Source organism: Salmo salar, chromosome ssa06 (genome assembly GCF_905237065.1).
Source record: "Salmo salar chromosome ssa06, Ssal_v3.1, whole genome shotgun sequence".
Taxonomy (NCBI): domain Eukaryota; kingdom Metazoa; phylum Chordata; class Actinopteri; order Salmoniformes; family Salmonidae; genus Salmo; species Salmo salar.
Window position 1 is genome coordinate 1106908 of NC_059447.1, and position 16671 is coordinate 1123578.

General features: G+C 47.3%; 2 protein-coding genes across 2 annotated transcripts in view; one reads left to right on the top strand and one right to left on the bottom strand.

Moving 5' to 3' along the window:
• The window catches only part of LOC106595051 (protein CLEC16A-like), a 76316-nt gene extending 67710 nt beyond the window's left edge, over window positions 1-8606 (bottom strand). The window contains 5 exon segments of the mRNA XM_045719549.1: window positions 5622-5770; window positions 5948-6059; window positions 6061-6082; window positions 6232-6360; window positions 8334-8606. Coding sequence (XP_045575505.1) covers window positions 5622-5770; window positions 5948-6059; window positions 6061-6082; window positions 6232-6360; window positions 8334-8407 — 486 coding nt within the window. The 5' untranslated portion in view covers window positions 8408-8606.
• Window positions 8607-9450: 844 nt separating this feature from the next.
• LOC123743350 (dexamethasone-induced protein homolog) lies at window positions 9451-14182 on the top strand (the record flags this gene model as incomplete). The annotated part of the gene is made up of 3 exons (XM_045719548.1): window positions 9451-9803; window positions 9918-10187; window positions 14112-14182. A coding segment is annotated over one exon (264 nt), but the record flags the coding sequence as incomplete, so codon positions are not given.
• Window positions 14183-16671: the final 2489 nt, after the last annotated feature.

A 16671-nucleotide genomic window follows, 5' to 3' on the forward strand; every position in this document is an offset into this window, starting at 1 on the left:
GACTAGGCCCTTACCCCCTACCTCCTAGGGGACTAGTCCCTTACCCCCTACCTCCTAGGGGACTAGTCCCTTACCCCCTACCTCCCTAGGGGACTAGTCCCTTACCCCCTACCTCCTAGGGGACTAGGCCCTTACCCCTACCTCCTAGGGGACTAGTCCCTTACCCCCCTACCTCCTAGGGGACTAGCCCCCTTACCCCCGACCTCCTAGGGGACTAGCCCCTTACCCCCTACCTCCTAGGGGACTAGGCCCTTACCCCCTACCTCCTAGGGGACTAGGTCCTTACCCCCCTACCTCCTAGGGGACTAGGCCCCTTACCCCCTACCTCCTAGGGGACTAGTCCCTTACCCCCTACCTCCTAGGGGACTAGTCCCTTACCCCCCTACCTCCTAGGGGACTAGGCCCTTACCCCCCTACCTCCTAGGGGACTACTCCCTTACCCCCTACCTCCTAGGGGACTAGGCCCTTACCCCCTACCTCCTAGGGGACTAGGCCCTTAACCCCTACCTCCTAGGGGACTGGTCCCTTACCCCCTACCTCCTAGGGGACTAGGCCCTTACCCCCTACCTCCCTAGGGGACTAGGCCCTTAACCCCTACCTCCTAGGGGACTAGGCCCTTACCCCCTACCTCCTAGGGGACTAATCCCTTAACCCCCTACCTCCTAGGGGACTAGGCCCTTACCCCCTACCTCCTAGGGGACTAGGTCCTTACCCCCTACCTCCTAGGGGACTAGGCCCTTACCCCCTACCTCCTAGGGGACTAGGCCCTTAACCCCTACCTCCTAGGGGACTAGCCCCTTACCCCCTACCTCCTAGGGGACTAGTCCCTTACCCCCTACCTCCTAGGGGACTAGTCCCTTACCCCCTACCTCCTAGGGGACTAGTCCCTTACCCCCTACCTCCTAGGGGACTAGGCCCTTACCCCCTACCTCCTAGGGGACTAGTCCCTTAACCCCTACCTCCTAGGGGACTAGGCCCTTCATGTCTGAAAGCGTGTATCCCTAATGGAATCATATTCCCTATATAGTGCACTACTTTTAACCAGGGCCCAATGGGGACCTATAGAGAGCATAGGGTTCCATTTAGGACACAGATAAAGACTAGTTATAATGAGGAACTAAATCTACATTTAGATTTATTCCCAGCAGCACAAGCACAGACACAGTGGTGTTGGGTATGGAATTATCCTTCACTTCAGAAGACAGTGTTAAAGTGCTGTAGTTAGTTATAGGTAGACGTGCCGTGAGTTAGCTATAGGGCCGTAGTTAGCTATAGGGAGACGTGCTGTAGTTAGCTATAGGGAGACGTGCTGTAGTTAGCTACAGGGTGACGTGCTGTAGTTAGCTATAGGGCCGTAGTTAGCTATAGGGAGACGTGCTGTAGTTAGCTATAGGGAGACGTGCTGTAGTTAGCTACAGGGTGACGTGCTGTAGTTAGCTATAGGGCCGTAGTTAGCTATAGGGAGACGTGCTGTAGTTAGCTAGGGAGACGTGCTGTAGTTAGCTACAGGGTGACGTGCTGTAGTTAGCTATAGGGCCGTAGTTAGCTATAGGGAGACGTGCTGTAGTTAGCTATAGGGAGACGTGCTGTAGTTAGCTACAGGGTGACATGCTGTAGTTAGCTATAGGGCGTAGTTAGCTATAGGGAGACGTGCTGTAGTTAGCTATAGGGAGACGTGCTGTAGTTAGCTATAGGGCCGTAGTTAGCTATAGGGAGACGTGCTGTAGTTAGCTATAGGGAGACGTGCCTTGTAGTTAGCTATAGGACGGCGTGCTGTAGTTAGCTATAGGACGACGTGCCGTAGTTAGCTATAGGGCGTGGTTAGCTATAGGGCGACGTGCTGTAGTTAGCTATAGGGCGACGTGCTGTAGTTAGCTATAGGGCCGTAGTTGGCTACAGGGTGACGTGCTGTAGTTAGCTATAGGGCCGTAGTTAGCTATAGGGCGACGTGCTGTAATTAGCTATAGGGCCGTAGTTAGCTACAGGGTGACGTGCTGTAGTTAGCTATAGGGCGGCGTGCTGTAGTTAGCTATAGGGCCGTAGTTAGCTATAGGGAGACGTGCTGTAGTTAGCTGTAGGAGCGACGTGCCGTAGTTAGCTATAGGGCGACGTGCCGTAGTTAGCTGTAGGACGACGTGCCGTAGTCAGCTATAGGGCGGCGTGCCGTAGTTAGCTGTAGGGCGACGTGCCGTAGTTAGCTGTAGGAGCGGCGTGCCGTGAGTTGGCTATAGGGCGGCGTGCCGTAGTTAGCTGTAGGACGACGTGCTGTAGTTAGCTATAGGGCCGTAGTTAGCTATAGGGGCGACGCGTGCCGTAGTTAGCTGTAGGGACGACGTGCCGTAGTTGCTATAGGGCGGCGTGCCGTAGTTAGCTGTAGGGCGGCGTTCCGTAGTTAGCTATAGGGCGACGTGCCGTGGTTAGCTATAGGGCCGTAGTTAGCTATAGGGAGACGTGCTGTAGTTAGCTATAGGGAGACGTGCTGTAGTTAGCTACAGGGTGACGTGCTGTAGTTAGCTATAGGGCCGTAGTTAGCTATAGGGAGACGCTGTAGTTAGCTATAGGGAGGCGTGCTGTAGTTAGCTACAGGGTGACGTGCTGTAGTTAGCTATAGGGCCGTAGTTAGCTATAGGGAGACGTGCTGTAGTTAGCTATAGGGAGACGTGCTGTAGTTAGCTACAGGGTGACGTGCTGTAGTTAGCTTACAGGGTGACGTGCTGTAGTTAGCTATAGGGCCGTGAGTGCTATAGGGAGACGTGCTGTAGTTAGCTATAGGGCCGTAGTTAGCTATAGGGAGACGTGCCGTAGTTAGCTACAGGGAGACGTGCCGTGAGTTAGCTATAGGGCGACGTGCCGTGGTTAGCTATAGGGCGGCGTGCTGTAGTTAGCTATAGGGAGACGTGCCGTAGTTAGCTATAGGAGCGGCGTGCCGTAGTTAGCTATAGGGAGACGTTCTGTAGTTAGCTATAGGGACGACGTGCCGTAGTTAGCTATAGGGACGACGTGCCGTAGTTAGCTATAGGGCCGTAGTTAGCTATAGGGACGACGTGCTGTAGTTAGCTATAGGGTAACCCTGCTTCTAATTCTAGCAGCGACTAAATTCCCAGAACTACAGAGAGCTGGAATCAGGATGGAATCAGGGTGGAATCAGGATGGAATCAGGATGGAACCAGGATGGAACCAGGATGGAATCAGGATGGAATAAGGATGGAATCAGGATGGAATCAGGATGGAACCAGGATGGAACCAGGATGGAATAAGGATGGAACCAGGATGGAACCAGGGTGGAATCAGGATGGAATCAGGATGGAATCAGGATGGAACCAGGATGGAACAAGGATGGAACAAGGATGGAATCAGGATGGAATAAGGATGGAACCAGGATGGAACCAGGATGGAATCAGGATGGAATCAGGATGGAATCATGATGGAATCATGATGGAATCAGGATGGAATCAGGATGGAACCAGGATGGAACCAGGATGGAATCAGGATGGAATAAGGATGGAACCAGGATGGAACCAGGATGGAATAAGGATGGAATAAGGATGGAATCAGGATGGAATCAGTGTGGAATCAGGATGGAATCAGGATGGAATCAGGATGGAATCAGGATGGAACCAGGATGGAACCAGGATGGAACCAGGATGGAATCAGGATGGAATCAGGATGGAACCAGGATGGAACCAGGATGGAATCAGGATGGAATCAGGGTGGAATCAGGATGGAATCAGGGTGGAATCAGGGTGGAATCAGGATGGAATCAGGATGGAACCAGGATGGAATAAGGATGGAATCAGGGTGGAATCAGGGTGGAATCAGGATGGAATCAGGGTGGAATCAGGGTGGAATCAGGATGGAATCAGGATGGAATCAGGATGGAACCAGGATGGAATCAGCAGGAAATCTGGAATCCTGTTATTTTGGGGGGAAAAGTTAGCAGCATTTTCCCAGCCTACTGCAACGTACTGTAGTGACTTAATACCAGGGATTAAAACCTAGTGATCGTTTATCAGGCATTAGGTGTAGTGACTTAATACCAGGGATTAAAACCTAGTGATCGTTTATCAGGCATTAGGTGTATTGACTTAATACCAGGGATTAAAACCTAGTGATCGTTTAGCAGGCATTAGGAGGCAGGCTGTTATAGCAGGTCTACAGGCAGCTGATCTCTGTCTCTCTGATCTCTGTCTCCACTTCCTTCCCAAAGTGTACACTTGAACACTTCCCATCATGGATTGAACAAAACGGTGGAAACTCCCAGCCAATGCTTACACCAATCCTACGCTTTTAAATCCACGACGGGCAATGTTCATGTGCACACTTCAGGAAGAGAGGGGAATTGGGCCAAGAGGGGCTACCAGTGACAGTACACCAATAACTTTTCCCCATACACAGAAGCCAAAGGTCGAGTGCTGAAACACAAAGGTCAGTTGCAAAAGTAGTGTCCCAAAAGCGCCTTCATTCCCTATATAGGGCACTACATTATGGCCCCTCATTCCCTATACAGGGCACTACATTATGGCCCCTCATTCCCTATACAGGGCACTACATTATGGCCCCTCACTCTCTATATAGGGCACTACATTATGGTCCCTTATTCCGTAGTTGTCCAGTCCCCCCCTCACCTCGTTATAGAAGAAGTGTACAGTGTGAGTGTCCCTCACCTCGTTATAGAAGAAGTGTACAGTGTAGTTGTCCAGTCCCCCCTCACCTCGTTATAGAAGAAGTGTACAGTGTAGTTGTCCAGTCCCCCCTCTCACCTCGTTATAGAAGAAGTGTACAGTGTAGTTGTCCAGTCCCCCCCTCACCTCGTTATAGAAGAAGTGTACAGTGTAGTTGTCCAGTCCCCCTCTCACCTCGTTATAGAAGAAGTGTACAGTGTAGTTGTCCAGTCCCCCCTCACCTCGTTATCGAAGAAGTGTACAGTGTAGTTGTCCAGTCCCCCTCACCTCGTTATAGAAGAAGTGTACAGTGTAGTTGTCCAGTCCCCCCCCTCACCTCGTTATAGAAGAAGTGTACAGTGTAGTTGTCCAGTCCCCCCTCACCTCGTTATAGAAGAAGTGTACAGTGTAGTTGTCCCCCCTCTCACCTCGTTATAGAAGAAGTGTACAGTGTAGTTGTCCAGTCCCCCCCTCACCTCGTTATAGAAGAAGTGTACAGTGTAGTTGTCCAGCCCCCCCTCACCTCGTTATAGAAGAAGTGTACAGTGTAGTTGTCCAGTCCCCCCTCTCACCTCGTTATAGAAGAAGTGTACAGTGTAGTTGTCCAGTCCCCCCTCTCACCTCGTTATAGAAGAAGTGTACAGTGTAGTTGTCCAGTCCCCACCCTCACCTCGTTATAGAAGAAGTGTACAGTGTAGTTGTCCAGTCCCCCCCCTCACCTCGTTATAGAAGAAGTGTACAGTGTAGTTGTCCAGTCCCCCCCTCACCTCGTTATAGAAGAAGTGTACAGTGTAGTTGTCCAGTCCCCCCTCACCTCGTTATCGAAGAAGTGTACAGTGTAGTTGTCCAGTCCCCACCCTCACCTCGTTATCGAAGAAGTGTACAGTGTAGTTGTCCAGTCCCCCCTCTCACCTCGTTATAGAAGAAGTGTACAGTGTAGTTGTCCAGTCCCCCCCTCACCTCGTTATAGAAGAAGTGTACGGTGTGATTGTTCAGTTTGAGTGACAGGGTCTTCAGGAAGGAGATATAGTAGGCCATGATCTCCTCGTCTGAGAAGTCAAACTTGTGAACGATGATGGAGTTGACGTGGTTGTTGGACAGCAGGTAATCTAGAGGAGGAGAAAACAGTTATACCACACAAATATCTTATTCCGGCTGATTGAAACTCTGGGGCATCTAAACCACAGGTTGCCAGTGTGTGTGTGTGTGTGTGTGTGTGTGTGTGTGTGTGTGTGTGTGTGTGTGTGTGTGTGTGTGTGTGTGTGTGTGTGTGTGTGTGTGCTCACAGAGCGACGTCTCGTGGCTGATATTTTCAAACAGGATGTTGAGTGTCTGGAGCAGCTGGACACAGACGTAACGACCGGACTTCTGACGGAGGATATTCAGGAAGAACGCAAAACATATTCTTCTCCAGGAAGAAGCTGAGAACAGAGTAGAGTAGAGTAGAATAAAGAATAGAGCAGAATAAAGTAGATTTAAGTATAGTATACAATAGAGAGGAGTAGAGTACAATAGAGAGGAGTAGAACAGAATAGAGTAGAATAAAATAGGGTCATGGTTAAAGTCTTACTCGAAGACGGAGCTGTCGTTCTGGTCTCCCCAGATGAGTATCTCAGTGATGGAGCGGATGGTCTCCACCAGCAAGTTCCTGTTGCTGTCTGTTACTGTCGTGTTCCTAGTTAGGACATGGTACATATACCTGGAGAGAGGAGGGAGGAGAGGAGGGGAGGGAGAGGAGGGGGAGGGAGAGGAGGGAGGAGAGAGAGAGAGGGGGAGGGAGAGGAGGGAGGGAGGGAGAGGAGGGAGGAGAGAGGAGGGAGGAGAGAGAGGAGGGAGGGAGAAGAGAGGGGGAGGGAGAGGAGGGGGAGGAGAGAGGAGGGGAGGGAGGAGGGAGGGAGGAGAGAGGGAGGAGAGGAGGGGAGGGAGAAGAGGAGGGGGAGGAGAGAGGAGGGAGGAGAGAGGGAGGAGAGAGGAGGGGGAGGAGAGGAGGGGAGGAGAGAGGAGGGAGGAGAGTTGGGAGGGAGAGGAGGGGGAGGGAGAAGAGGAGGGAGGAGAGAGAAGGAGGGAGGAGGGGAGGGAGGAGAGTTGGGAGGGAGAGGAGGGGGAGGAGAGGAGGGAGGAGAGAGGAGGGAGGGAGAGAGGAAGGAGGAAGGAGGGAGAGGAGGGAGGGAGGAGAGGAGGAGAGGAGGGAAGGAGGGGAGGAGGGAGAGGAGGGAAGGGATGAGAGGAGATGGACAATGTTAGAAAACAGGTTGCTTTCCAGTAAAACATGTGGTGGCTATACTGCACTGTCAATTTGAACTGGCACACCCACTCTGGAAGACGGAATATGACTAGCTTAGCAACACATAGACGGGATGGTATGGACTCATACACTAACGTTAGTATATCTAGCTGTAGTCAAGTAATGACACCCATCATGTAGTTAGCTAGCTAGCCAACGTTAGTATATCTAGCTGTAGTCAAGTAATGACACCCATCATGTAGTTAGCTAGCTAGCTAACGTTAGTATATCTAGCTGTTATCAAGTAATGACACCCATCATGTAGTTAGCTAGTTAGCTAACAATAGTAGATCTAGCTGTTATCAAGTAATGACACCCATCATGTAGTTAGCTAGCTGGCTAACGTTAGTATATCTAGCTGTCATCAAGTAATGACAGCCATCATGTAGTTAGCTAGCTAGCTAACGTTAGTATATCTAGCTGTCGTCAAGTAATGACAGCCATCATGTAGTTAGCTAGCTAGCTAACGTTAGTATATCTAGCTGTTATCAAGTAATGACACCCATCATGTAGTTAGCTAGCTAACGTTAGTATATCTAGCTGTTATCAAGTAATGACACCCATCATGTAGTTAGCTAGCTGGCTAACGTTAGTATATCTAGCTGTCATCAAGTAATGACACCCATCATGTAGTTAGCTAGCTGGCTAACGTTAGTAGATCTAGCTGTTATCAAGTAATGACAGCCATCATGTAGTTAGCTAGCTGGCTAACGTTAGTATATCTAGCTGTTATCAAGTAATGACACCCATCATGTAGTTAGCTAGCTGGCTAACGTTAGTATATCTAGCTGTCATCAAGTAATGACAGCCATCATGTAGTTAGCTAGCTAGCTAACGTTAGTAGATCTAGCTGTTATCAAGTAATGACACCCATCATGTAGTTAGCTAGCTAACGTTAGTATATCTAGCTGTTATCAAGTAATGACAGCCATCATGTAGTTAGCTAGCTAGCTAACGTTAGTAGATCTAGCTGTTATCAAGTAATGACACCCATCATGTAGTTAGTTAGCTGGCTAACGTTAGTATCAGTCATATACATCTGACAATGTTCACACAGTTCTGACAAGGAAATTCCAGTAACGTTAGGTAGCTAACGTATTTGGTCGACAGTACTAGCTAGTAGCCTGATCGGGCATAGCTAACTGGATTAGCTAGGTATGCTAACAATGTAACGTTAGTTTATTAAGCTATCAGGGTTAGCTGGCTAACTCGCTACGGGTTGCCATCATTCAACCGAACAGTTGCGTTTTGCAACGGAAACAATCATTTACATTGGACATGTTCAGGTATGTTCCGTTAATTTTGCTCCCGTTTAAGTAACGTTTTGCAACAGAACAAGCCTAATGAATACACCCCGGGTAACCTTAGCAATTATGCTAGTTACTTACTTGAGATGGTCCAGGGAATGAATATTTTTTGTTTTCCCCTGCCCTCCCCCCCAACTCCGTGACCGACCGAACATAGTTGCACTTAAAAAGATGTTGATGCTACTGCCAGATTGTTTTTGCCTGTTATATCAATCCATCACGTCCATATATCCCGTACAAGGTGTCCAATATATAAGCTAACAAAATATCTAGCTAACCAAATAGCTCTCTGGCTAACGAAGCGAGAAGAGGACATTCCGAACGTAGCTAGCGAGGAACGACGCGTTACGTAACAGGTTTAGCGCCAGGGAGTTTGGGACTTGTCGTTTCTTTGTTGAGTTTCGATAGCACAATTTCATGTAAATGACATTTTTAAAAAACTACAAATCCCCAACGTTTTTTGGGGGGGGGAAATAACAAAACCACATTCAACAATTCAGTGACATTGATTGGTCTTCATCTTACAACGAGGAACACCACAGCCAATGAAATACCAATACGATGAGCCCATCGACGCAAAACGTAACAAACCGCAACCGATGAAAAAGGCGGGATTAATGTGATCGATGTCTCAGTTTGACCATTCACAGGACGGTATGTTTTGTGGTGAACCAATCAAATGCTTAAGCTATATAGACGTATTGGGTACTGTTTTGACCGTAAAGGTCGGACTGTTTTGATGCAGTTCGCGGAAATGTTGACATGAAAATTGTAACGGGAGGTCTGACTATCGAGTGTATTTCCATCGACAGAACATATTCCTGTATAATAGAAATCTCGCTATAGTCGTTTGGCCGGTAATAGCTAGCCACGTTCAACTGTTTTTAGCTGTTAGCTAGCCATGTTGCAGATAACACATCGAGCTAACACTGTGTTTACATGAACTAGCGGTTTCGAGCTGAACGTTTTTTTTTGTTAGGTTGTTTCTTGTACCTCCTAACTAATGTCTATCGCTAGATAGCTGTGCTATTGTAAAGCTGGCATTTCAGGACGAATCATTGCTGTCACCGCAGAAATGGACACTCCAAAATACACTGTCCATGTTACTGCTAGCCTCCGAGCAATGACACTGCCTCTGTCCTTATCCGCTCCTTATCAACATAGCTGAGCTAAACTTTCCGGGTTAGTTTTTCTATGACACTCAACTTATACTCGACTAGATTCGTTGGAATCGCTCCTCAACGAACTTCTCTATATGTTTTATCTGGGCCTGTTTTTTGTGAACGTTTTAATCCTATACTATGCCTTTCTAATGGAATACATCGTCTTGAATGTGGGGATAGTGTTTCTACCGGAAGATATGGACCAGGCGCTGGTGGATCTAGGGGTACTATCTGACCCGGCCTCTGTCCCTTACGACACGGACACAGAACTCGATGTGTTCGAGAGGTACCTGGAGTGAGCTGGACCCAGGGCTAGAGAGGTATCTGGAGTGAGCTGGACCCAGGGCTAGAGAGGTACCTGGAGTGAGCTGGGCCCAGGGCTAGAGAGGTTCTTCTGCCCAGGGCTAGAGAGTATCTGGAGTGAGCGGGCCCAGGGCGGAGGTCCTGAGTGAGCGGGCCAGGGCTAGAAGGTACTGGAGTGAGCTGGCCCAGGGCTAGAGAGGTACCTGGAGTGAACTGGGCCCAGGGCTAGAGAGGTACCTGGAGTGAGCTGGGCCCAGGGCTAGAGAGGTATCTGGAGTGAGCTGGGCCCAGGGCTAGAGAGGTATCTGGAGTGAGCTGGGCCCAGGGCTAGAGAGGTAGAGAGAAGCCCCGGGGTCGAACTGGATTCCTACCGAACTGTGATGATGATGATGGGAGAGACTGATACTGGAAACTTCGAGAGGAGGATAATTGTGTTGGCTTGGAGCAACATTGGCTGCTGGATGAAAAAGTAAGGAGGGATGGAATAATGATGATAGGATGACAGTTTGCTGCTGCAGTGATGCCAGGGGTTTGTTTGAATTGGGTTGGGCCTTCATCTCAACCCTGTAACATCCCTGTCTATCCTCTATGTTGTAGAGAGGCTGTAACATCCCTGTCTATCCTCTATGTTGTAGAGAGGCTGTAACATCCTGTCTATCCTCTGTTGTAGAGAGGCTGTAACATCCTGTCTATCCTCTATGTTGTAGAGAGGCTGGTAATATCCCTGTCTATCCTCTATGTTGTAGAGAGACTGTAACATCCCTGTCTATCCTCTGTTGTAGAGAGCCTGTAACATCCCTGTCTATCCTCTATGTTGTAGAGAGACTGTAACATCCCTGTCTATCCTCTATGTTGTAGAGAGGCTGTAACATCCCTGTCTATCCTCTATGTTGTAGAGAGACTGTAACATCCCTGTCTATCCTCTATGTTGTAGAGAGACTGGTAACATCCCTGTCTATCCTCTATGTTGTAGAGAGACTGTAACATCCCTGTCTATCCTCTATGTTGTAGAGAGACTGTAACATCCCCTGTCTATCCTCTATGTTGTAGAGAGACTGTAACATCCCTGTCTATCCTCTATGTTGTAGAGAGACTGGTAACATCCCTGTCTATCCTCTGTTGTAGAGAGACTGTAACATCCCTGTCTATCCTCTGTTGTAGAGACTGTAACATCCCTGTCTATCCTCTATGTTGTAGAGAGACTGTAACATCCCTGTCTATCCTCTATGTTGTAGAGAGACTGTAACATCCCTGTCTATCCTCTGTTGTAGAGAGACTGTAACATCCCTGTCTATCCTCTATGTTGTAGAGAGACTGTAACATCCCTGTCTATCCTCTATGTTGTAGAGAGACTGTAACATCCCTGTCTATCCTCTATGTTGTAGAGAGACTGTAACATCCCCTGTCTATCCTCTATGTTGTAGAGAGACTGTAACATCCCTGTCTATCCTCTATGTTGTAGAGAGACTGTAACATCCCTGTCTATCCTCTATGTTGTAGAGAGACTGTAACATCCCTGTCTATCCTCTATGTTGTAGAGAGACTGTAACATCCCTGTCTATCCTCTATGTTGTAGAGAGACTGTAACATCCCTGTCTATCCTCTATGTTGTAGAGACTGTAACATCCCCTGTCTATCCTCTGTTGTAGAGAGACTGTAACATCCCTGTCTATCCTCTATGTTGTAGAGAGACTGTAACATCCCTGTCTATCCTCTTGTTGTAGAGAGACTGTAACATCCCCTGTCTATCCTCTGTTGTAGAGAGACTGTAACATCCCTGTCTATCCTCTATGTTGTAGAGAGACTGTAACATCCCTGTCTATCCTCTGTTGTAGAGAGACTGTAACATCCCTGTCTATCCTCTATGTTGTAGAGAGGCTGTAACATCCCTGTCTATCCTCTGTTGTAGAGAGACTGTAACATCCCTGTCTATCCTCTATGTTGTAGAGAGACTGGTAACATCCCTGTCTATCCTCTGTTGTAGAGAGACTGTAACATCCCCTGTCTATCCTCTGTTGTCGAGAGACTGTAACATCCCTGTCTATCCTCTATGTTGTAGAGAGACTGTAACATCCCTGTCTATCCTCTATGTTGTAGAGAGACTGTAACATCCCTGTCTATCCTCTGTTGTAGAGAGACTGTAACATCCCTGTCTATCCTCTAGTTGTAGAGAGACTGTAACATCCCTGTCTATCCTCTGTTGTAGAGAGACTGTAACATCCCTGTCTATCCTCTATGTTGTAGAGAGACTGTAACATCCCTGTCTATCCTCTGTTGTAGAGAGACTGTAACATCCCTGTCTATCCTCTGTTGTAGAGAGGCTGTAACATCCATGTCTATCCTCTATGTTGTAGAGAGACTGTAACATCCCTGTCTATCCTCTATGTTGTAGAGAGACTGTAACATCCCTGTCTATCCTCTATGTTGTAGAGACTGTAACATCCCTGTCTATCCTCTGTTGTAGAGAGACTGTAACATCCCTGTCTATCCTCTATGTTGTAGAGAGGCTGTAACATCCCTGTCTATCCTCTGTTGTAGAGAGACTGTAACATCCCTGTCTATCCTCTATGTTGTAGAGAGCCTGTAACATCCCTGTCTATCCTCTGTTGTAGAGAGACTGTAACATCCCTGTCTATCCTCTGTTGTAGAGAGGCTGTAACATCCCTGTCTATCCTCTATGTTGTAGAGAGACTGTAACATCCCTGTCTATCCTCTGTTGTAGAGAGACTGTAACATCCCTGTCTATCCTCTTGTTGTAGAGAGACTGTAACATCCCTGTCTATCCTCTGTTGTAGAGAGACTGTAACATCCCTGTCTATCCTCTTGTTGTAGAGAGACTGTAACATCCCTGTCTATCCTCTGTTGTAGAGAGACTGTAACATCCCTGTCTATCCTCTATGTTGTAGAGAGACTGTAACATCCCTGTCTATCCTCTATGTTGTAGAGAGACTGTAACATCCCTGTCTATCCTCTATGTTGTAGAGAGACTGTAACATCCCTGTCTATCCTCTATGTTGTAGAGAGGCTGATACATCCCTGTCTATCCTCTGTTGTAGAGAGACTGTAACATCCCTGTCTATCCTCTGTGTTGTAGAGAGACTGGTAACATCCCTGTCTATCCTCTATGTTGTAGAGAGACTGTAACATCCCTGTCTATCCTCTATGTTGTAGAGAGACTGTAACATCCCTGTCTATCCTCTATGTTGTAGAGAGACTGTAACATCCCTGTCTATCCTCTGTTGTAGAGAGACTGTAACATCCCTGTCTATCCTCTATGTTGTAGAGAGACTGTAACATCCCTGTCTATCCTCTATGTTGTAGAGAGGCTGTAACATCCCTGTCTATCCTCTGTTGTAGAGAGACTGTAACATCCCTGTCTATCCTCTATGTTGTAGAGAGACTGTAACATCCCTGTCTATCCTCTATGTTGTAGAGAGACTGTAACATCCCTGTCTATCCTCTATGTTGTAGAGAGACTGTAACATCCCTGTCTATCCTCTATGTTGTAGAGAGACTGGTAACATCCCTGTCTATCCTCTATGTTGTAGAGAGACTGTAACATCCCTGTCTATCCTCTATGTTGTAGAGAGACTGGTAACATCCCTGTCTATCCTCTGTTGTAGAGAGACTGTAACATCCCTGTCTATCCTCTATGTTGTAGAGAGACTGGTAACATCCCTGTCTATCCTCTATGTTGTAGAGAGACTGTAACATCCCTGTCTATCCTCTATGTTGTAGAGAGACTGTAACATCCCTGTCTATCCTCTGTTGTAGAGAGACTGTAACATCCCTGTCTATCCTCTGTTGTAGAGAGACTGGTAACATCCCTGTCTATCCTCTGTTGTAGAGAGACTGTAACATCCCTGTCTATCCTCTATGTTGTAGAGAGACTGTAACATCCCTGTCTATCCTCTGTTGTAGAGAGACTGTAACATCCCTGTCTATCCTCTATGTTGTAGAGAGACTGTAACATCCCTGTCTATCCTCTATGTTGTAGAGAGACTGGTAACATCCCTGTCTATCCTCTATGTTGTAGAGAGACTGTAACATCCCTGTCTATCCTCTGTTGTAGAGAGACTGTAACATCCCTGTCTATCCTCTATGTTGTAGAGAGACTGTAACATCCCTGTCTATCCTCTGTTGTAGAGAGACTGTAACATCCCTGTCTATCCTCTGTTGTAGAGAGACTGTAACATCCCTGTCTATCCTCTATGTTGTAGAGAGGCTGGTAACATCCCTGTCTATCCTCTATGTTGTAGAGAGACTGTAACATCCCTGTCTATCCTCTATGTTGTAGAGAGACTGGTAACATCCCTGTCTATCCTCTATGTTGTAAAGGGGCTGTAACATCCCTGTCTATCCTCTAACATGTGGCCTATTGTCTTCTCCACAGGTTGTCACGGCTCAAGACAAGATATCTGGAGAGAGTCAGAACCAACAGTGGGCACAGACAGATAGACAGGACAAATCACAGCCGAGTTACAGCTGCCTGTCAAAACTGTCTCCACAGCAGAACTGTAGGCCAATCAACAAGCAGAACTGTCGAACTGGCCAATCAACAAGCAGAACTGTCTAATTGTGGCCAATCAACAAGCAGAACTGTCTAATTGTGGCCAATCAACAAGCAGAACTGTCTAATTGTGGCCAATCAACAAGCAGAACTGTCTAATTGTGGCCAATCAACAAGCAGAACTGTCTAATTGTGTCCAATCAACAAGCAGAACTGTCTAATTGTGTCCAATCAACAAGCAGAACTGTCTTGTGTCCAATCAACAAGCAGAACTGTCTAATTGTGTCCAATCAACAAGCAGAACTGTCTAATTGTGTCCAATCAACAAGCAGAACTGTCTAATTGGCCAATCAACAAGCAGAACTGTCTAATTGAGGCCAATCAACAAGCAGAACTGTCTAATTGTGTCCAATCAACAAGCAGAACTGTCTAATTGTGGCCAATCAACAAGCAGAACTGTCTAATTGTGGCCAATCAACAAGCAGAACATTGAGCGATCAGGGGACAACGTCATACTAACTCTGGTCCTGTAGAACTGACCTAGGATCAGTTAACCTGACAGGACAGCACTGTAGTGCTTACTAACTCTGGCCCTGTAGAACTGACCTAGGATCAGTCAACCTGACAGGACAGCACTGTAGTGCTTACTAACTCTGGCCCTGTAGAACTGACCTAGGATCAGTCAACCTGACAGGACAGGAAGTGACCTTTAGATCGGTGCCTGTAGAGTCTAGAGGCAGCTTCACCCTGCTCTGCTCTGACTCTCTCAAAGGGGGAGAGAGTCTATGTTCATGTTGTCTCTGGTGTCTGCCAATCAATAATCAATAATACTGTATCAGCTTGGTCCTGATCAGTAACCCACCACAGACCAGCTGCTGGCTGCTTCACTGCTCCCCCCGGCTAACATCTCCCAGCGAGCATTGGGCTGGACGGCGGAAGTATCTGGTGACTTTACAGCTAATGTCAATCAATCTCTATGCTATAACAGTTCATAAGGGGTTTATAATGCAGTGTTGTTCCTCTGCTCAGTCGGCTTTGTATTATAATGGAGGCGGAGGAGTCTCACCCCAACCACCTGTAGATACCACCTGTAGATAGCAGTTACACCCACCTGGGGGACGACGACACCCAGGGCCCTTTATGGCAATAGAAGGCTCTGATGCCCCCCCGGCAGCCATTTTAAACCAAAACGTTCAGCACCACACATCAGCTGAGAGGTGAGGAGGACCCCTCTTCATCATCATCATTAAGACACCCCAGCACCAGCCTTCACATCATCTTCATCATCAAGACACCCCAGCACCAGCCTTCACACCCTCTCCATCCCTTCTCTCCCCTTCACAGAGAAGGACCTGCACAGTGTGTTATAAGGGGCTATGACGTGTTATAAGGAGCTATAACGTGTTATAAGGCGCTATGACGTGTTATAAGGAGAAGCTTTGACGTGTTTTAAGAAGCTATGATGTGTTATAAGGAGCTATGATGTGTTATAACCTATGACGTATTATAACTAGAAATGACGTGTTATACGGAGCTATGACATTGTTATAACCTATGATGTGTTTTAAGAAGCTATGATGTGTTATAAGGAGCTATGACGTGTTATAAGGAGCTATAAGCGTTCATAAAGTTGTTGATGTTCCAATGCATATTTAATAAACCATCGATGAGTGGATGAACATGGGTTTCTGTCAACCTTTTTTCTAAATCATTTCCAATTAACACAGATAGATACAAGTTGAGGAAGACATCTTTCTATTGTTGTCATGTCTACAGCTGTAGGTCTCCCGTATTCTATGGCCAAGGACCCCCCCCCTCCCCATGATAATCAACTGGCGGACTACGGACCGGATCCGGACCCAGAACGGGGTCAATACGGACCGCGGGTCTCCTCCTCCCTTCCATTTTTACTTAAGTTCAGGCTTCGGCCCTTGTATCATATAAACACACATACAACATGGAAGAATGTGTAGAATTACAGGAAATGAGCTTTAAAATGTCCCCCCCCCAAAAAAATCTCTTCCCCATTCAAGATGGATACAATTGCACCTTTTAAAACTGCACGATTTTCTCTCCGCCCAACAAGAGGGGTTTGGGATAGCAGCGGCAGCGAGGGGGGGGTTTGTTACCGCGTCGATAAATTACATAATCCATCCTGACCTTTTCAAATAGTTTTCGAGTACCCCTGGCCAAGACGATCATCAAGGATAGCTTGTTCACTACGCTGCCATCTAGAACAGGGGTGTCAAACTCATTTTAGCTCAGGGGCCACAGGGAGGAAAATCTATTCCCAAGTGGGCCGGACCGGTAAAATCATGGTATATATATATAACTTAAAAACAACAACTTAAGATTGTTTTCTTTGTTTTAATACGATCGACATAAAACATAAAGCTGGAGCCTGAGGACAGTGTGTCCACAATAGTACCAGCACAACATCACT